Below are 21,107 nucleotides of genomic sequence, written 5' to 3'. Positions count from 1 at the left end.
AATCTGCTRCTGAAGGGATTTGTTTCATTGCTGTTGCATAATCTAGTATTATTTTAAATTGTTTACATGCCAGTACCATGCAGGCTAAATCCAGCCTGGCACTGAATATTTTCCAGCAAGTATAAAGGATTTTGTCAGGGCATGCAGACAATTTTAGATACAGCACTGCAAAGTGACCAGTGATCACCGGAATCACTGGAAATACTCTGTTTAGAAACACTCCTGACCTGTGAGGAAAAAGCATTTGCTGATGCAAATCGGAAAGGAAAAAATTAAGTCCCGGATGGAAAACGGCTCTGGGCTCCTGTCTTTCTGAGGGGCTGTCAAATTGAATTATGGCAAACAGTTGCTTCAGAAAGCTTTAGCTTAAGCTCTGTATTTAGATAGTGCTGAGAAGCTCTGCCAGGCCTGAGCGGGCACCTGTATTGGTGCTGGTTCCTCCCAGGTCCTCGGAACTTGGGGATCAGGCTCGTTGTCCAAGAAGTTCAGATGGAAGCTGGGCTGTTGTTCCTGCTTTGCCGAAGCACAAACAGGGGACGAGCACCCCGTGCTCCCACCCCGGCAGCCTCCTCCGCGTCTCCTGCCGCAGGCTGGATGCAGAGTGGCCGGGTGCCACTCGCATCCCTTTGCCAAGCCCGGCATCCCGGGCACGGCCACAGGGAAGGCCAGCGGCGCTCAGCCTCCCTGCCCATGCACGGGGAAGAAGGCAGACGGGCGCAGGATCCGCACGGGGGTCACGGCCGGTCCGTGGCAGCTCCGCGCAAACCGCGGCAGGAAGCGGCACGGGATGAGCAGGCGAGCAGAGACGCGGGGAAGCGGCCGCTCCGCGCAGGGTCAGCGGGACGGCCGGCAGCTCCTCCAGCCCGCCAGGACCTCAGAGCTTCGCTGCTCACAACTCGCTCCCTTCCCCAGGGGCAGCGACTGAGGTAAAAGCGAGCTGCAAACGGCCAGAGAGCCGATGCCCGCCTTGAAAACACAAGTGACTCAGCTCAAAGTGAAAGTTTCTAATTTTATCTTTTGGCCTTCGCGATTTGGTTGCAATCCTACAGCTTGAAGCACTCAGAAATATGGCTCTGTATGCAAGGCCAGCTATGCCACTCTTGGTTCCAATTTTTAAGCTGGAAGATATACATTAAGCACACACAAGCATGATTATTCTTTGGATTTTCTTCAGGTCCCTTTCCAGGCATGGTTGGAAAGGGAGAATTAGTAAATCATGGAAGGTGTCTCTAGTGAGATTGCTCCCGTCTGCTCGAATCAAGTCTTATAACCATGAAATCCAAACCAAAATTGGATTTCCATTTCTATTATAAAATACATTTCCACAGATGACTTTTGTTTCTTTTGAAACTTCTTGGTTTCCCCTAACGTTCAGGCTTTCCTCAGAAGAGTAACATTCAAAAGTCATTTAAAATAACTTGGGTAACTCRGCTTTACAACATTCAAGGAAATTTAAGAGAATCTGGAGTAGATGGAAAAGATGCCTGAAGAACAGAATGTCTAATTACAAGAGCACAGCTAAGAAGCACTTGGCTTGTTTAGCCTGGAAAAATTAAGGCTGGATAGGGATAGGACTACTGCTTTTCAGTACATCCAGAGGGAGATATCAGGGGGGAGCAAGAGCTATTTATGAGAAGGGTATAAACACATTTCAGCTGCCAATTAGGAGTGTTTAAAACTTGGAAAAAATGAGGCTCTGGAAGAGCCTTCCAGAAGGCACAGGAGCCTTCTCAGCTCCACAGGAGCAGACAAAGCAGCTCATTTCAAGCCAGCCTCGCACAGGGTCTAGGAAGGCGACAGCAGGGCTGACCCTCCTGACCACCCATGGCCCTTATTCATCACCTAGACATAACTGCTCTAGATTAGATTATCCACAAGTGCTGCACACAGATCCAAAGAAAATGTAGCCAGGATCCGGGCTACGGCTGCGTCAAGGGAATTGCATGGGCCACTTGGCAGCAGCTGCAAAGAGGAAAGGTAGGAAAGTGATGGAAAAGAAAAATAAAGCAGCGGGGAAACGGAGCCTCGGATCCAGCCCCTGCTGGGCTCCGTGCGAGCATTCCCGCTAGCTTCCAGGAAAGCGGGAGCAGACCCTCGGAGACGCGGGTTTCTGGGAAGGAGGATCGTGGAGGGCAGATTACCTTAGCAGCTGAGCATGGAACAAAAGCCAGCACCATTTGAAGGTCTGTGCTGGGGCCAGGCCGGCAGCGCCGAGCCCGACTCGGCCCGCGAAGCGACGTGGGCCAGAGGTTTAACGGGGGCTGCAAAGAAACACAAAACCCTCCCGCAGCCTGCGGCAAATCCGACAAGCGGCAGCGCTGCCCGTGCTGGAGGAGAGAGGAGCAGGGGGAAAACTTCCCCCTGTCTTCCTGAATTCTGAGTAAATCAGCACTGATTTTAAGGCACGAGGCCTCGCCTAGGAGGATGCTCTGCTCAGATGAAGGCATGTGCAACGAACCAGCTGCAGCCCGTGTTTTTTTTATGTGGCTGCTTTGAGCTACAAAGGGCAACATCAGGAAGAGCATTTTCATCCTCTTACTAACACTGTATGACAAATTCAAATGCAGTGCATCTGAGAACCTGATTCAACCCGTGCAAATTGCTATTCTCTATGTACAACAATGAAGGACTTTGATTTCATAGGTTTTATTCCCATCCCATCAAGGTGTAAAAGGTCCCAGGTTCAAGGCAGTGGAGAATGGTGACTACAATTACAAGCTATTTAAGGAGCTAGACTGCTTTTCTAAAGCTACAATTGAGATCTGAGAAGGGATCCTGTCCATTACTTTTAAAAAAAGAACGTTCCTGTTTGATGCAAAAATAAAGACTTTTTCAAAGGCTCTTTGATGTGCAAGACAGAAAGAGGAGCAGGCAGAGTCTGGAGGAGGTCCTGTCTTAAGAAATCACCAGCATCCTTTGAATCTTCCTCACTAGACAGAATTTTAATGTGAGGTAGATAATCGCACTGCAGATTATCAGCTCTAAACCCTGTGGCTTTTCAGTAAAACAGYAACAACTTGTAGATGGGAATAAAAGATGGGAATAAAAGGAAGAACCCCCCCCAAACCACATAAATGTAGAAGACGCTATTTTTCCTTCCGAGCTCTTCTTGGTATAGCCAGGCAGTTTCCAAATGATATTGTGATCATTAAAACAAGCAGTGATGTAATTTCCACAGCGACCACAAACATACCGAGAATATTTGAGCTAAATTTATCCAGGCTTCTTGCCTGAGTCACTGCTCTGGTCCGTTATTTTTCCGTGATTTTCAGTTCTGCAGAGCAAAGGAGCTGTGGGCAGCCAAGGCCTGAGTTCTCCCAGACATATCTGAAATGGGAGCCCTTATCCTTGCAAGCCGCATGTTGACTATTAGGAGGTAATTTAAGTCTCTCATCCAACTCCTACCGCTGGCTCCCAGGGGTCTCTTTGCCAGGGACCAGCCTCTTCCCATTGCCATAGGGTGGCACAGGATTAACCGGATCACCAGTCGGAAGCTGCACATCCCTTTTACCTGTGCCAGGGAAGCTGAGGCTGGGGAAGGCTCTCCTGCCTACCGACTCCTTCGCTGCTGGTACATGGCCCTGCAGAAAGCACATAATCTATAGAAACATCCTGGGTTTCACAGAATTTCACAGAATATTTAAGGTTGGAAGGGACCTCTACAGATCATCTAGTCCAACCTTCCTGCTCAAGCAGGCACACCTACAGCATGTGGCACAGGGTGGCATCCAGGTGGGTTTTGAAGACCTCCAGAGTAGGAGACTCCACAACCTCCCTGGGCAGCCTGTTCCACTGCTCTGTTACCCTAACAGTAAAGAAGTTGCTCCTCACCTGGAGACGGAACTTCTTGTGCTCCAGCTTGTGGCCATTACCCCTCGTCCTATCGCTGGCCACCACTGAGAACCGCCTGTCCCCTTCCTCCCTGCATTCTCCCTTCCTGAACTTATACATATTAATCATATCCCCTCTGAGCCGTCTCTTCTCCAGAGAAAACAGGCCCAGCTCACTCAGCCTCTCTTTCATACGAGAGATGTTCCATTCCCTTAATCATCCTGGTTGCCCTTCTCTGGACCCTCTCCAGAAGCTCCACGTCCTTCCTATACTGGGGTGCCCAGAACTGAACATCATCCTGAGTTGGCTCTTTGCAAAAACTGCAGCATAAGCCCCAAAATGTCACCAAATCAACAGTGCTATTTTTACATACTTAAAGACAGTCAGTCCTCCCTTTAAGTAAGAGTGACGCATGGACTCAAAGAGCACATACAGTTCCGCTGTGAAGCTATGAGTACCCTATATAAATATATATGAGCTGTTGCTGGGGTTATTCATGATCTCGCAAACAAGCGATTGCTGCCCCATTAAYGAACGCACAGACTCCGCTTCAGGAACAGAATTAATAGCAGCCTAATGTAATGTAAACCCAAGATGGAACCTAATCAGTGATATAGGCTTCACCTATACAGCAGGCTGACAGCTAGATGGCATAAAAACGTCCCCCCACCCCTCATCTGCAATGCAAACATTTCCTCCGAGCTCGCTGCCTGCTGCAAAGCAGAGCCCCGGCAGCCTCTCTATTGATTTGAGAAATGAAAAACAAACAAACCGCAGACTTAATGCCCTAACACTCCCCAAAGACCGAGCCCGAAGCCTGTCATGCCACTGCAAAGACTTTAATGGGTTTTGGATCAGGCCTCCGGAGGCTTTGGAGARGATAACAAATGAATTCATAGCACTTCTCTTAATGCAAGTATAAAATGACCTGCAACTTCACTGACAAAATGCTTAATCAATTAGAGGCCTAGCAAAGGTTGTGTCCGTGTGAACACCAGCAAACGCCGCTTCCCACTGAAGCTGAGGACACAGCTCCGACTGTGACCAGCAACAGCCCTCGCTGCCGACAACAGCTCCAGAATCGCAACGGGCAGTCAGGGAGTCTTTGTGTTCAGTTCTAAGCCCAACGGATTTTCTTTACTTCCCTTATCACCTTGTGTTTGGTTTATCCAGAGCTTTTTGATAACAGCGGTCCCAAGTTACATGTTACTGTAACACACAGCCAATATTTTAACCGTTACCATGAAAAATAAAGCCGAACAGTAGCAGATAAAGCCAGGTATAGCCCAGATAAAGACTGAGGATTTATCATCGGCTGCAAATCACACCACATTTGAGGTCTGACTTCCTGCCCAACGAGGAACGCTCCCAGGGACGATCTGGGATTTGATTTCTCTCTGAAAGTTGCTGCTTTTCTCCTCAGCGCTGTCCCCATTCCCACGGCCTCTAGGTGCTCTTCACTCCCGCTCTCCTGCCCAGCGCCATAGCTCAGGGCCCCTCGATATCCCAGCGCCTCGAGTGGGACCCAGCTCCCCCGAGCCCCATCGGTCCTGCAGCCGAGCAGGTTCACACACCCCTTCCTCAATCACTCCCACACACCTAAGGCCCAGTTTCCAAAAGCAAATGTTATTTTCCGATGCCTGAATTCTGTAACGTAAGAGACACCTTCAAAGGGTGCGTTCTCAAGAACAGTGCACATTATCCCTCCTCAGAACACCACTCCTTCCCACGCTGGGTACCCTTTGGCATTCACTGCTCTGTCGGGAGACGCGGCTCAGCTCTGGGGCYGGGGCAGCGCGTGGCCCTGCCGTGGGGCTGCCCCCCAGCAGCCTCGGCCACACGCCTGGCTGCTGCCCACTGCCCTCCTGCACTGGCGGCTGGCCCTGTGTCAGATTTCACCACTTCTGTATAAAGAGGGTATTTAAATAGGTTTAAAAATACAAGCCTATTACTGCTCTGCTTGTGTACTTCCTATTTCTACTTAGCATTTCCTCCTTCTCTTTCTGGTKAGCACATAGACTAAGGCTAATTCATCTAAAACACTTTCTTTTTTGCTGACCTTTTAATATTTTTTCTTTTTGCTTGTAGGGATAGTTTCAATCCACTGTTTAGACTCAAATTCACTGTCCGATTAACAAATAAGAGGAAAAGCAGAAACCTTCAAGGCTCATTTAGTCTCATTACACAGGACTTCAGGCAACCCACACACTTAGACATGTTGCACAGTGCATCACACCATGACTGGGACTAAGTCCAAGTGCCCCAAGATCCAGCCCATGCACTTAGCTAATATAAAGATTTTAAGGTTTACATGAGGCTCTCAAGAGAAACAGAGGTTTGCAGCAGTGCTGCTGCAAACACCGATTTTCCCTTCCTCCTCTCTTTGGCAAAGAAAAGATTTATAAGCAAAAATATTTACCATGGCAAAAGCAAATGCCTGCCCTTTGTATTTAATGCAACAAAATCAATTATGTAGACAACATCAAACTGTTGTGTAAACAACAGCAAAGATCTGTCTGGAGACCAGGAACGTGCACACCAGCCATGGGCAGGCTCTGTCGCCTTCCATTGCTATAAAGTGGTCAGGTTCTTCCTGTAGACCTTTTCATTTCGGTAKATTTCACACATAGCTAGGGAGCCTGGGGCTGCCAGAAAAGCACAAGACATTCAGCAAGGCCCGTCCTGCGCCGGAGGGCRGCCTGGTGGTCACCACTCATGAGAACAGAGTCCCCACAGCACTGTCAAAGTGGAACTTCATGAGCCTCYGGTCTGCTCCAAATGCCAGGGCAGGTCTTTATATCCTGGCTACTCGTTTGTTCTCCATCTATGTCCTTTTCCCTTCACGCTGCACATGTCCTTCCCCGTTGGAGTGGCCTGCTGTATGCCTCAAAAGCAACTGTGAAGGTTCAGTCACATAACACCTCTAAAGCCGTGATAAAATCCCAAAGAACTATTTGTATCATCATCCTTCATTATGCAATACTACTTACATGGCAATATAACACGCCTTATCGATATTCATTTCTACACTTAGGAGAAGAGAGACCCTTTGGTTCATCTGATAAGAGCCCAACTCCCCCTCAGAGWTACATGCGACAGGCAACAAACCCACTGCAGCTCCAAACATAATTCTTAAGAGAGAGTTAAAGCTCCCTAACAAAAGTATTCTCGCACATCAGGAGACAGTGACGCCTCCCCCACATCTCTGCTGACCTRTCTCCTGGAAACTCATACAAGAATTAATGCCTCACTGTAAAATTCTGTAAGATTCAAAGAAACAAACCAAGCGCTAGAAGGAAGGTAACTCTCCATCAAGTCTTAGCCACTCACATGGGGATATCTTTATCTTCAGGCTTCTATTTTATTTCCTACGAGAAACATGTTGTGATCCCTCCATAGCGCAGAGCTCTTTCACCAGGTTTAAAATAACCCTCCTTCACAAGAGGCTGCAGCCTCCCCCGGCTTCCTGCTCGCTTCGCACACCAAGGACATTTCTTTTTGTTAATTAGCATCGTGGCAACRAACCTGGGAGCGGGGAAGCAGGGCTTGAGGAGGGGAGGCAGATGCCAGCAGGATGCTCTGCCAGGTGCACATCCTTGCTGCTCTGCAAAGGGAAGCACGGGCTGCATCTCGAGCATCCATGAGGGCCTGTAAATAGAGTCAGATGTGGCGGCCGAGTGACTCACTGCATTCCGGGAGCGGGTTGTGTAACGGCATCCGAGCGCCTAACTTTGGGAGCTATTAAGGACAAGTATTCCTGGCAGGAATCAAACAGCCCAGAAACCAAAATGAGTTTCAACATGTACAGTAAGCTCGTAACGAGCAAATCCAACAGAGGAGCAGCCAGATCTTAAGCTTTCCTGAGAATACTCTGTCAGGTTTCCAAAACTATTTATCGTATAAAACTAACTCATACATGTAAATACAGAAGATTTCACCAGTAAGTTTTGTATGCCTCCAGTTTAACTGCATATATTTACATAATAGAAGAACCTAAGAAAGTCCTCAGGAAAAAAAATGAACTCATGACATAGAAAATAAGATTTTATACCTTTTTTTCCTTTTTACTTCATTACTTATTCATGAACTAATTTGTTTATCTACTGTATCTTTAAACAGTGAGAAAAACTTGCCAAATCACTATAACACTTAACACTTCCTAATTATTGCTGCAGGTTAAGATTATTCTCACAGTTCATAGCTTAATATTTGGGTAGAGATAATTTCTTCCAGAGAGAAGCTCTAGAGATGCAATTTAAAGATTTTAAAGATATATAATAGGCAAATGCTGCTGCCTGCTATAGAAATATAAAATGCTAATTATCAAAAGCAAAAACCAGAAGATCAGTATCTCAGAATAAGCAGAATACATACGTAGAAGGGGAAGAGTTCCCAGAGCTCCCTGTGACGCTGGTGAGAAATGCTTTGGAATCAGATGAGAAGGCCTCTGAATAAAATATCGGATTTTGCTTCATAGTTGCCGATAAAATCCAAAATAAGGCTGCAAAAACATTAGCTTGCACTGAAGCCTGCTTACTCACTAGAGAGCGTCAAACACACCTTCAGCCCACACGTAAAACGCAGGCGCTGCTTCCTAATGAACTGGTTGTTGCAAGGGGGGATACCGTTACACAACGAGCAGAAGGCCATTTCTTGATGCAGAGACAGAACTGGGTTTTGGCTCAGGGAAAATTCAGGCGCGCACAGGAGCCGAGGATTTCTGTGCTAACAACCATCCAAAAATAATTTGGCTCTTCAGGAAAAAATAAAAATAAAAATAATTAAAAAAGAAAACAACAGAAAACAAAGCTTACATGCCTTTGAAAGAGAAATTTCCATCTATAGATTTGTAGTATTACACAAATGTAGTCCTCCAAATCCACACTAACGATAACAAAATCACTGTGAGTCACTCAATCAAAGCTGAAAGTAAAACTGAAGTAGGWTAGCATCCGTTCAGCCTGTGAAATGATGCTCTGATTTTAGCAGCTTCACTCTGAACACACGCTGCTTCAGTGGCTGGGAACATATTTGCATTGACATGCTGAAAAAATATAGATCTTGTAAAACATATTAAGGAACTGAGGAGATGTGATACATACCCTGACTAAATTTGTAGCTTTCAGAGAAAATTGTTCTTCAGAGCAGTGCTATTATTACCTCCTGAATAGTTCGACATGCTTCTCCTTGCAAGTGATGGTGCTTGTTACATTTTATAGATTTTCAAAGGTTAGCRCTCAGATCATTCAAAGACCTTTCACATATTCAAATGTTGCTGAAATTCAGCAGAAGCTGGCTACCTAAAAACTTAAAAACTTCAGCTCCCAGTGCAATCAGGAAAGAAAATCAATTGTTCTCTTTACCATTTTGCGGATCCATGTTGCACGCTCTGCAAACAGCGGCTTCCTCCGTACCCACACACCAGTACATTCTGGGTTGCAGTCGTGAAGGTTCAGCAAGCAAACTTTCTGCAGCACTTCCAACCAGACAGCGYTGTCCAAACTGAACGACTTCTGTGGAGCAAGTGCAAAGGAGGGCTGCTGCTAGCGAGCACCATCGCGAAGAAACACCATGGCCCTGGGTAAAAAACAAACAACAAAGCAAATCAGTCCTTCTAGCAGACAAACTGCAAGAGGCCGGTTCTCTGTGCTTACATACACAGTTGTCTGGTATCACTTTGGAGAAATGCACCAATCCTCTTAAGCAAATATATTCATAATTAGTTATGTAATAGCGTAACGTGAATTAACAGGGGAGTCTAACAACGTCTCTGCTATAGGAAAGGTAACACTCCCAATTTTCCCAGCCAAAGCTGCTGAGTCTTTGGGAGGGGCTGGGGTCACAGCTGCACTTTCAGATTCTCCACATGCTAGTGTAAATTCAGAGCACTGAAGTGATGCAGCGCAGCTGGGAAAATCCTAAATGCTACCTCAAAATCTTTCCCATTCACAAAGATGACTGCRACTCTTGTAAGATTGTCCTGTGAGAAGCTGAAAAATATTGAAGCGGTTACTGAGAGAATCCTCTGCAGAGAGGAAACAGCTCCGGGGGACGCATGGGCTTCTCTCCCGTTTGCCCAGTCATTTCGGGGAACACTAACCCTATGGAAGTGCAGGCTCCTTCACCCACRGGCAGGGAGGAATCAGCCCCTCAGGTACCCCTAAGGGCAGCACCAGAAGCAGCAGGAGACTGAAGGGCTCCACCTCCGATGGCACTTCCAAGCGCTCACCACTTCCAAGCTGCCCACCTGCAACTTGCTGGGTTTGAACACCCTTTCCACCGAGGTCAAGACTGGGGAGAATTTGCAGCACGTGCCCACCTGGCATCACAGTCCCTGCAGTTTCTGCTTTCAGCTTCAGTCCGTAAAAGCCTCTCGGAGGTGACACGACGCCCCTCGCCCCTGGCTCGACATCCCCATGGCTGGGGTGGTGATGCTGCAGTTTTGATGGGGGTTGGTTTGCCTCTAATCAGCCAAGCTGGCCTSTGAGACCCAAGTAGAGCACTAACCTGCCTGAGCAGAGCTGGCCTCTTGGGTTGGTACCAAAGAGCAAGGGGGTATAAAAACACACCCACCCATCACCACTCCGCAAGCAACCTCCTACTCCTCCTTCTCAAGATAAGGATTTAGCAAGGAGCTGACGGTGTTACCCAGTGCTACATCAGTGGTTTCTAGGCAAACATCTGAGTTGTGGGTTTGGGTACAGCAAGATTTGGGTTTGGATGACCCCTGTTCTRCAGTTGCCCGCAGCAGGAGCCAAACTCCACATAGCCCTGTCTGTGCCTGCCCACCACGGGRGCGGCCACCGGCTGCTGTTTGCTTCTTTGGTACCTTTCACAGGTGGGGAAAATGCTTCGAGTAGCATAGAAGGGGGAGAAATACTGGACTGGGGTCAATATGCACCACAGAGGTGGCAAAATATTCCTGATTTCTGGATTTCTACCCAGAAATCCCTGCCCAGGCTGATGTTCGGCCTCACATGGAGTGAAAGGCAGTAACTTTCAGGAAAAATAAGGGAGTAACTTTGATTGCAGGTTCCTTTCACTGTGACTGGCATGCTAAATGCCTTAACCATCAATGTATTAGTGCCACAAAGCATCCCCATAAAGGGCACTGCCTGCACAGCCCCATTGCACCACCTTGGTATAGACAGTAAACGACACCCCTTAAGTGCTTTAACCCAAAGTTATCAACACCTTGGGCTCAGCTCTAACACTCAAACACATTTAGGGTTATTTGGGCACGGAGAACTCCTGGAAAAAGAGGACTACTGGGGATGCTACAGGCTGGGCAGAAGCTCATTTAGGAGGAGCAGGAGCAAGAAGGAAAATATCCCAATGCTCATTCACATCCCACCTCTCATATTCCCAATTTCTCTCCTGAGACTCTWTTAGTGATGGCTCTTAGCTAATGTCTAGAGAAGTAAATGCTCGCTTTCCTAACGGAGGTATTTTCCATAGGTAGCACTGTCCATTATGGAGCACTKCCCAGAGCTCAGTCATGGCTCCTGTCGCTCCTAGGTTGGTCACTCTCAACTGCAGCCCGTGGCCTGTGGGACAYGCACTGCTGGGAGACTCACGAGGCTCTGCAGGGAAGGTCACCATGAAAGCAAACAAAAAGAGGACAGTTGGGGTGAAGTTGGCCCTCCAAGTGTCCCTGGCCTATCCAACCATGTCTGCTCCACCTTCAGATCTTCCTCGTGGCCRGGCCGAGCTCACAGCACGTACATCCAAACGCAGCGGGGCATCCAGACACTCCCTGTGGTCACCTCCCAACTCAGGGCAATTCTCCCAAAACAYGTTCTTTGCCCAAACCACCTAGTTTTTCTGAAGCAGCCCACCGAGGCGCTGTGCTAGGCGCAGAGGGCCAGGTCAGGCGCCAAGGCCGGCGGGTGCCCCCACCACAGRTGCCAACAGCCCCCGGGATCCCTCACGTGCCCCCGGGAGGCACCGGGGGGCCGCACGTGGACGTCGAGGCCGTGTCTGCAGCGTCACCAGCGCAATGGCCCCGGCGGGGAGCTCCCTGCTCGGCAGCTATGCAAATCCCCGCGCCGCTCCGGAGGTCACAGCCCGCAGCTCCGTGCGGAGGAGCTCCGGAACGGCGGGAAGCACAGCTCCCATCCCACCTGTGGGATCAGGGCGGGCACGGAGGGGCTACAGGGCACCCTGATCCCGGCAGCCGGACCCCCTTTCCCCTCAGGGACGGGAGGAGAAGACGCGGGGAGGCCGCGGCGCCGGGTCGGGCCCCAACGGCCCTCGTTACCACCGGCCGTGCCCGGGCCGCTCTTGCATAAAAGGAAGTTTTGTGTTTTTCTTTCTTTCTTTCTTTCCCCGCGGCTCCTCTCGGGTGTTTCCTTTCCCCCCGYCGGCTCCCGGGTCGGGGTCTCGGCTTCCCGGCGGCGCCCCGTGCTGTGTCCCCTCCTCCTCCTCGGCCGCCCGCCCTGCGAGAAAACTCCCTCTCAACTTTTAACTCTTTTTTTTTTTTTCCTGTTATAAAGCCCTTTTCTGTGTGCGCTCGCCCCGCCCGGCGCAGCCCGCGGCCCCTCGGCGCAGCCCCGGCGCGGGGCAGGTGCCGCCCGCGCTACCTCCTGCCTGCGGGGTCCCCGCGCCGCCGCCGCCGCCGCCTCGTCCGGCGCCGCCCGCCCGCCCGCCTCGCTCTGCGGCGCGGGAGGCGGAGGGAGGAAGGAAAAGGGAGCGGGGCAGAAGCGCCGCGGCGCCTCCTCCGCCAGCGGCCCCGGCGCGGGGTCAGAGCCCGCCCGCCCGTGGGCCCCGCCGTCCCGGCGGCCTCCGCGCCCGGGGGCTCCATCTTGTGCCCGCGCGGGACCCCGGCCCACGGGGACCCCGGCCCCTCACGCCCTTTGGGGCTTCCCCCCCCCTTCTTTTTAATTATTTCTTTTCTTTCTTTTGTTGGTTTCTGCCAGCAACGGTCCATCTGGAGTTGTGGTGGGTGAAGCAGGGGCCGCCCTGGCCTCTCAGCAAGGTCCCAGGATGGCGTCGCCTGTGGTGGTGCCCACTCTGTGTCACCGGCCATGCATTTCCTAGGGCGCTTGTGCAGCCTTAGTGCCCGTGCTGGTCATCGAAGTGTCCCCGTTTCTCCACACAGCCCTGGTGTTACAAGTGTTAACTCGGAAATGTGCTTGGAAGCTGCTCCTGGGGGAAGCTGGTTGCTTTAGGGAGGACAGCGAAGCAAGGTTGCCCCCTTCCTTCGGAGCCTGGAGCTCTGCTGCGCTGCTCCCGCCTCTCCCCATYGCATTCCCTTCCTTTCCCACTACCAAGAAACTCTCCCAAGCCCCGCGCTGCTTTTCTTCCCCACCCACTGGACCTGCTATGAGAACACTGCTTTTGCATCCCTTTTATTTCACTTTTCAGGATTTGTGCCAGGGAGTTTCTGGGCTGTGACGGTGGATGTAGATGGAGAGGATGGCTCTTTCCCTCGGCTTTGAGTGCCCACGAGCCCCTCTTCGCACCGCATGGTAGCAGTGCTGCCCCTTTGGCACCCGTCACACCGGGCTGCCGTCTTTTAAGCGTCACAGCCTGGCTCTTATCCAGACCTTCCTTGCAGCCTTTTCAGACCAATTCTTGGAAAAAAAGAAAAAAACATCATTTGTTTTTGTCTTTGATAAACACTCTAATTTCCCTGAACAAGAATTTCTCCAGACAAGCAAGCTGAAAAACTTTTTTCTTTCAAAATTTCATCCCTGGCTTATGCCTCCATCCAATACATCACTGACGATCATTCCTCCGCATCTCCAGCTTTCATCCTTCTGCTGTTCAGCGTGAGAGCTCCTGAGTGATGCTGTTTGCAAGCACAAGGAGAAGCTCCAAGGGTTTCCCTTAGCCTAAATGGGGAGCTGACAGGAATTGGTGTCTTTCTCACACGTGCGTGTCAGATGCAAGGAGAAAACTCTGGGCGAAAGGCAGCGATAGCAGCACGTTCTCACTCCCGACTCACACAGCAGCTGGGGGAAAMCAGATTGGAACAGGAATAGGTGGAGCAGAGCCACTCAAGTGCTGGCTCTGTCCCATGGGGTTAGCGAGCCAGAGCAAGGCAGGAAGCCTCATCTGGCAGCGCTGTCCCYGGCCCCTTCGGAGTCCTCCCTTTCAGGCTCCCTCCCAAAGCAGGGAAGGATCCATCCGACTTGGAACTGGGAGAAGTTGTGCTTCCTCCTGCAACTGTGCTCGCCATCCCCAGCCTGCTCATTGGAAAGGGCACAATTTGCAGAGAAAACTGCTTAGATCATAAAGCTAGCACATACACAATCCGGCTTTTGGTTGTAGAGCCCTGACCACACTTCACCACTTTACTTCCCTTGCCCGTAGTAAAATAGGCTATTCTTCCCCAAATGCAAAGTGACTTGAAGTTCAGATTCCCTCCTGGTCCCCCAGTGAGACACCRAATCCCCACATACACCAGCGCTCGAACACACTCCACATTCAGCCCTCTAAAAGGTACCTTGACGTTTCCTTGCCCCTTGCGATCCCAGGGCATGGTCCTGTTTGGGGAATCCTGCTGGGTCGYGGGATCGAGGGGAACAGACCGGCGCTGTTCTGAGAAGAGCCCCCTGCAACTGGAGCCGGACAGGGCCATTTTGTGCTAGAAGCACGAAAGCATAACCCTTCCCAGCGCTCGCTTTTATGGACACAATGGGCCAAATTCAGGGAAGAAATGAAAAACAGAGACTGGAGGATGCAGTGGAAGCACCATGCTGCTGGAGGCCGTCCTAAATTTTGCATTAGAGGGGCTAGGATTTTCCTAAAGCACTAATCAGTGTGCACAAAGAAAAAAAGGTACAGTTACTTCTCTGTTAAGAGGAATAAAATAAGTAGAAGTGTCCCCCCCCATCATCCTTGGGCAATATCAGAATAGAGCATATAGAAACTATACCACAAAGTTAAAACATTTATTAGGAACAAGAGAACTATTACAAAAAGATATGCATATTCTAAATATATACATGAGGTTTAAACATAGGATTTCCATGTAACTTTAACTATAAAAAATACATTAGATTAACTGTATCCTAATTTATAAATATAGTTCTTTTCTTAAAAAAAGTAGTATTTCATATGAAAGCCTTACTGTGCAATGAAGGAATATATACCCTCTAAGGGGTTACTTTAAAGTTAGTGTCTACTGTTATATAACTTAGAAAATTCAGTGTGTAGAGTCAAACCCTGATTTATACAATAAGAGATACATTGACTTTTCTTTTAAAAACTTGATAGGGAAAAAAAGAGGTGAAATATACATTATACATATAAAGGCAGAATACTAGGATTTTAAGAGTTCCAGATTATTTCAATTTCAACCATCGTTTATCAGAAATGAATATAGAAGCTACATCAAAATAACCAGCCTTTTACTATTTGCCTCGCTCCCTACCATCTGACTGCAGCCCTAGAAAACCTTGAGCTAGGCAAAAGTAAAACATTTGTCTGAGAAGACATTTGCACTCTAAGTGTATTACAAAAATAGAAAGTTATTTACAATTTTCCCATTTGGCCTTTCATGGGGTAGGGAGGACATTTTCTTCACTGGATGGGAGCCCTGCCTGTGGAAGCCCCGTCCGTGCATCCGTGGGCAGACAGGCACTTGGCTGTACACAACCCTGGGAGGTTTGGCCTTTGCGAATCAGCGGTGTCGAAGTGCAATTTTATTGTTCACTAATAATGAGGAARTTTAGGCCCATGCAGATGTTCTCCTCATTCATCACCACCCACCTTCCTGCCCTCTAAAAAGAGATGCACACATGCAATGGCACTTGTACTGACTGGATACATCTCCTTTGGAAGGAAGCTGCTGGTTAAATCCCTGCTTGCTTGAGAGAACAGAGACTAGACCTGCAATTCTGCTCCAAGCCCTGGCATCTGGAAAGCTCCAAGCAATGATCTTTACCAGGGCTCTGTAGAGACCTGTGGACATTCACTAAGGGACACACCTGCTCTTAGAGAACCAACCCAATGGGATCAGCTGAAGTTCCTCCCCAACTGACACCACTAATGTCCACCAACTTAGAGCCCACTTGGACACGRAGCTTCCCATGGGTTTTCCAGTGGTTCTTCAGGAGAGGATCAGGGGTGGGCGAAGTAGCCAACCGAGGAACCTAACACAGCATGGGGCTTTTCATTAAGCTCAAAGTAAGCAATGTCTGGGCATGCAAAAAAGTTACTGCAGGATATAGCAGGGCATGAACTTGAGAGTGACAGCTGCTGCAGGCATGCTACTTGTGTGCATGCACATACAGCTGTAAACAAGAATAAATTTAAGGTAATTTTCCCCTCAGTGTTGATTCTGCTTGCCGCAAGATGACAGCACTCAAAGGACTAATTACTGCACAGCTGCTGATACCTTTATGTCCAGCCTAGTTTACTCCATGGTAACTGGTTTGTACACCCACATCTTTAGCACTGAGAAGGTGCTTGGGAGCACCTGCCTTTTCATCCTGTACTTCCAGAAATCTCTTCTCAGCTACATTCATAAGGGAGAAAGAAGTACAGAGGATAACTTTTGGAGTTATTACATGAGTTTTACTCACATAATTAGCTCTGGTTCAAAAATAAGGAGACATCCTCACAGACTGAAAATGACMGGGAAAGAGAGAGCAAGGCAGCTTCTTTGGCAGTTCTTTTGCTCCCTCCCCCCCAATATCAGAAAGACTGGCTTGGATCTTTGCACCCRGATGTTTTCCGAGGGTCTCTACCATGCTACATGCTTAGCGTTCAATTTTGTGTCATCACGGTAAGTACAGTGCAAAATCCTCTTGCAGAAAGTGCTACAGTGAAGTTTTGAGATGCCTTTGTGACCCATTTGGAGCCAGAGGGGCTAGCAAGTCAATAGACGGCGTTTGCAGCACGCGTATGCATGTACACCAAAACATCTAGTTCAAAGGGCACCTTCAGCTCTAGCTGTACTGGGGGAAATACTGGCCCCAAGGCAGTCGTCTAAGCAACTCCCATAATTTCCTCCGGGGCTAGCGTATCACCAGTGTGGGGGATATGTGCATCTTTAGAGAGACCCAGATAGCTCCTTCAAACAGAATGGCTTTACAGAACCTGCCATGAAAGCTGCACTCCCATCCCAAACTGACTGCAGTCTTCACACAGACCCTGCCAACTTCAGTTACACTGGCCCTACCACCCAAGTCCATCTACATCAAGCGAAGCCCATCGGCCTCTGAAGGTGTTCACCAACGCACRCCAATGGCACCACAAGTCATCCCAACGTGCCATTGATGTCCAGGTCGTGCAGGGGCACAGCCTGGAAAGCAGAGGTCCTGAGAACACTGTGGCCAGAATTTCAAGCACGGGTAGCACGCAGCTGCGCAGCGGGGACGCGCGGTACAAGCGGGTGCTACGCTGCCTGTTGGGTTGGTTAAATCAGCTTTTGAAGAGCCAGGTGGCAAAATGCAGTCCAGTAGATTCAGTGTTTCTAGAGGAATGAAGTAAAATGTGTCTCCAAAACAAGGGCTGTTTCCATTTTCCTTCCTACCCCTCCCCTCCCCCTTGCTCTGAACACGTCCCCCATTTGTCACATTCAGAGTGTCAGCGTTTTTAGGCCTTCTGCTTTCACGGACTCTTCTGGGAGAGCTTAATRGTGACTGTCTTCACTTCAGTATATTCTGCCAGAGCATATTCACCACTGCAAAAGAAGGGAGAGGAGGGAAAGGGACACACAGTTGTAGCTTGTTAATACAGATTGCTGTAAAACAGGAGGCTTCTACACAAGTGCAACTTAGTCACAGGTCAGCAGCTGCTGTAAACAATATCAAGCCATTTAAAACCAGATCTGGACTAACCTATGCCAGCTATCAGTTTAGCCTCATGTATCTAGTTATCACTATGTACATGCATACATATATGTATACTAATACACTCTGCCTGCCAGGAAGGAAACACTGATGCTCCTGGTCACACTAACCTGCAAGATGATGCTGGTGAAAACAGAGTACCCGTTACGATATCCTGTAGGAGCATCTCCATGAATATAGTAATTGGTGATTAAACAGTAATTATAGTTATTTCTCCATAGGAAATAAGCTTCTGTCTACAAGATACCAAATATCAGAGGTGGGCTCTATTATTCTGCCTAGAAAGTTGCATTGCTCTAAAAATGCAAAGTGATGTTAGAGCAAATCACTGCATTAGGTCTCGGTTGGTGGGAACTGGCACCCTTCCCTTGCATCGCCCAAGGGACAACCCTCTGATATCCTTTAATTAGCCAGACAATCAGGCAGACTAAAGCATAAGGTCTCAATATGTATGTCCCTTGTGAGGACACATTCATTTGCTGTGCTTAGCATATGGGGCATCTGAATGTCTCAAAGGAGCCCACAGCTAAACCACAGCAGCTCCTGGAAACTGCTCCTGGAAATACATCTGCTTATGAAAGAAGTGCATTAGATTCCTCTGAAGAGTTTTCCAAATGATGTAATAGAACCTGCCTCTCTGCTGTAGAAGAAAATTATGAGTTAAGCCTATTTTTCCACTTTTCCTCTAGCTTATACGATGACCTGCTTTTACAATTACTATATGGAATGTCTGGTGGCCCCGCTGCAACAGATCAGGCTGGGGAGAAAGGCTGGAGAGCCCTTCTCGAATTCAACAGCAAACCTGGAGCATGGGAGGAAAAATGATCTTGGAGATTGTTCTTTATTGTTTTATAGCTGYACCTTGAGAAAGTCAGGGCTCATAAGAGATCCAGACGGGATCAGTGATAGGGCTGTCAAGTGAGATGCAGCTAGTGGGATCCTGCATAAAGGTGGAGAAGTCGGATCTGGGTGGGGATGAGCAGCCCCACGCTGGGGTGTCACTCCCCTTGATCTGAAAATTTATTGAAGGAAAAATGCTTGCAAGTGGAATGGACTGAGCTGCGGGTGTTTAAGAGTTTATAAAACAGATGAAGGCACCGCTCACGTTCTCAAATCTGTGCTTACATCCATGCTGAACTGCAATCAATGTCCTAGCACCTCTCTGCAGCAAGATTCAAGCCCGATTGTTTAAAAGCAACGTTATTCTCCTCAAGTCACCACTGTTACTGCACCTATCATCCATATATAAACAAAACACTGAGCAAACTTACAGTTCTCTGCCATTGCCTGACATTTTAAAGCCACCAAAAGGAGCCTGTGCATACAGCGCATTGTAGCAGTTGATCCTATAATAAAAACATCRATTGTCAAAGACAAGAAAAAATAGGATCATGACAAAAACAACACAAAGAAAGGCTGATATTTGTCTTTTTTTTCCCCACAGTTCAATCACTTAAACAATTAGATTTTAGTAATAMAATCTTACTATGTTAGAGAAATGAAACATTTGAGTGATATTCAGAATCTGACTCCTGTCTCATTTCCCAATCCCTAATGGCCAAATCATTGMTGCCTGTGCTGGAATTGAGGCTATGTTCCGAGTCACTCAGAAATATAACAGAAAGCCCAACGTACTCCCTAATTTAAACAAAAACAGATTCTGAAATGTCCATGTTCACCAGGAGGCCAAATAACACTCAAAAGCAGACCCCACTTTCCAGTTGCAGGTAGACAAAAACAGACTGCATTAGAGCTGTCTTGTGGTAAACACTGAATTGCTAGAGCTGACACTTGCTCAGCATCCTGGTGAGACCAAATGGCTGCAGCAGGCCAGGTGTGGCTTGATGCAGCAGGACTGCAACCGATGCAACTTCAGATACAGCACATACAGCCTTCAAAACCCAATGTCCTTTTTTGTATGTAAATATTATCTGAACAGATTTTTCTGGTGCCAGCTCTTAAAATTGATCCTCTGTACACATTCAAATCAGATCAAATTCCTATCTGTGATGRAAAAAAAAAAGATTCCATTTTTGTCTTTAAAACAATTCTACTATAAAAAATGTTTGTGAGCAGACACCTACTTGTGTTCCAGATAGTGATGTGATGCCATCTACTGCCCATACTGATTTGTGCAAGGTCTAAGACCTGATCTGATGCTACGTAAAGATCATCATCATTTTTCTGAAGATCATTTTTCTGAATCCTGGACTTTAGGGGCTATTGTGTTTAGTGAAACTTAGCCAAGTTCCCTATAAACCTCAACATTTTCCAGGCGAAAAACTACCCTGACTGAATGAACAGTCCATTTCTTTCCAGACTGCCTGGCCGCCTTCTCACCAGCTAATTTTGATGAATGCATGATGCTTCTGAGCAGAGTATCATGAATTAAAACAGCCAACTAATGCACCAGGCCTCAAGCATCTATACAGGCTTCTAAATGGTCCCCTCCCAGCAAAAATACCCAACCCCAGCTCACACTCATGTCACACTCTGCTTACCAGACAGTTCCTGACTGCAGTGCAGAAGCCAATGTTAATGCTCTGTCCAGATTCTTTGTGAACACGGCGGCCGTGAGTCCATATTCAGTATTGTTGGCTCTTCTTATGACCTCTTCTATACTCTTGAACTTCATAATTGGCTGAACTGGCCCAAAAATCTATACATTTCATTTAAAAGTTAGTACAGGAAAGTCTTTGTTACTCGTGGTAATTCTGAAGTAATCAGAATCAAAAGGTCTACTTGGATACAGCATCTGAAATGTTAGAGCAATCCTAATATCCTCCAGAAATCCCTGATGGAGTCTCTTGGGAACCAAGAACTGACAGCCAAGAACTGATGAATAAATTTCAGTTATTGCAACTTTTCCACTTTATTATTGCTTTTGTAAGCGCATGCAGTTTATTTGCATTCCGTGCATTTACTGTGTATGTGCCCCACCACAAACTGGGCATCCTGGACTGCCAATATAAAGGTGTCCTGCACACCCACTGCTCTGTGATTTCTGGCACAGTCTCTCATCAAGTCTGGTACCAAAGGCAGGGCACTTCTCTGGCCTGTGKGGCCAGAAATTTGTGTAGCCTTTAAGATTTATGCAGATGTTTCAAAATTCCTTCATTATAGAAGGTCCAGGTACTTATATGGAGTCTTGTTCCTCAGCAAAGTAAGAATGTGTATTTCCAGCAAAACTGCAAATGAGTGAAACTGGATAAGCCTCATGAATCATGACTTGGAGACAGTTAATAAAAAAAAAAAAAAAAAGGACAGAAACTCATTCTCTGTTTTTTCCCTTTTCTTATTAAATTATAAACCATTTCAGATGAGAGAGGAGCATTTGACAGGAAATGGAATTTCTTCCCTTTCTCCCACCATATCTGATCCAGGGACATTGAAGTTTGGTGAGTCTCTTGTTCTGCTGCTTCTCTTTCCTTCTATCTGTGCAACCAGGTTCTCTATCAGATATCAACGTGC

The 21,107-nt window shown here is 47.8% G+C and overlaps 2 protein-coding genes across 4 annotated transcripts in view; both read right to left on the bottom strand.

Annotated features, from left to right (window-relative positions):
• LRRK1 (leucine rich repeat kinase 1) overlaps window positions 1–12,427 on the bottom strand; it is a 70,767-nt gene extending 58,340 nt beyond the window's left edge. The window contains exons 1-2 of one of the 3 annotated variants that reach the window (XM_026040584.1): window positions 12,414–12,427; window positions 9,195–9,408 (exon numbers count right to left, since the gene is read on the bottom strand). In XM_026040584.1, the coding sequence (XP_025896369.1) occupies window positions 9,195–9,261 (67 nt within the window). In that variant the 5' untranslated portion in view covers window positions 9,262–9,408; window positions 12,414–12,427. Of the gene's footprint in view, window positions 1–9,194; window positions 9,433–10,150; window positions 10,210–12,413 lie in introns of those variants that run through there. The other 2 variants (XM_026040585.1, XM_026040583.1) reach the window with 2 other exon arrangements.
• A 4,910-nt stretch (window positions 12,428–17,337) lies between these two features.
• Window positions 17,338–21,107, bottom strand: part of ALDH1A3 (aldehyde dehydrogenase 1 family member A3) — a 33,050-nt gene continuing 29,280 nt past the window's right edge. Inside the window, exons 11-13 of the mRNA XM_026040567.1 lie at window positions 20,138–20,295; window positions 18,908–18,982; window positions 17,338–17,467 (exon numbers count right to left, since the gene is read on the bottom strand). Coding sequence (XP_025896352.1) covers window positions 17,395–17,467; window positions 18,908–18,982; window positions 20,138–20,295 — 306 coding nt within the window. The 3' untranslated portion in view covers window positions 17,338–17,394. The remainder of the gene's footprint in view (window positions 17,468–18,907; window positions 18,983–20,137; window positions 20,296–21,107) is intronic.

Source organism: Nothoprocta perdicaria, unplaced genomic scaffold, assembly GCF_003342845.1.
Source record: "Nothoprocta perdicaria isolate Ctin4 unplaced genomic scaffold, notPer1 scaffold_26, whole genome shotgun sequence".
NCBI classification, from domain to species: domain Eukaryota; kingdom Metazoa; phylum Chordata; class Aves; order Tinamiformes; family Tinamidae; genus Nothoprocta; species Nothoprocta perdicaria.
The sequence above is the reverse complement of the archived record's forward strand: the minus strand, read 5'-3'. Positions and strand labels throughout refer to the sequence as shown.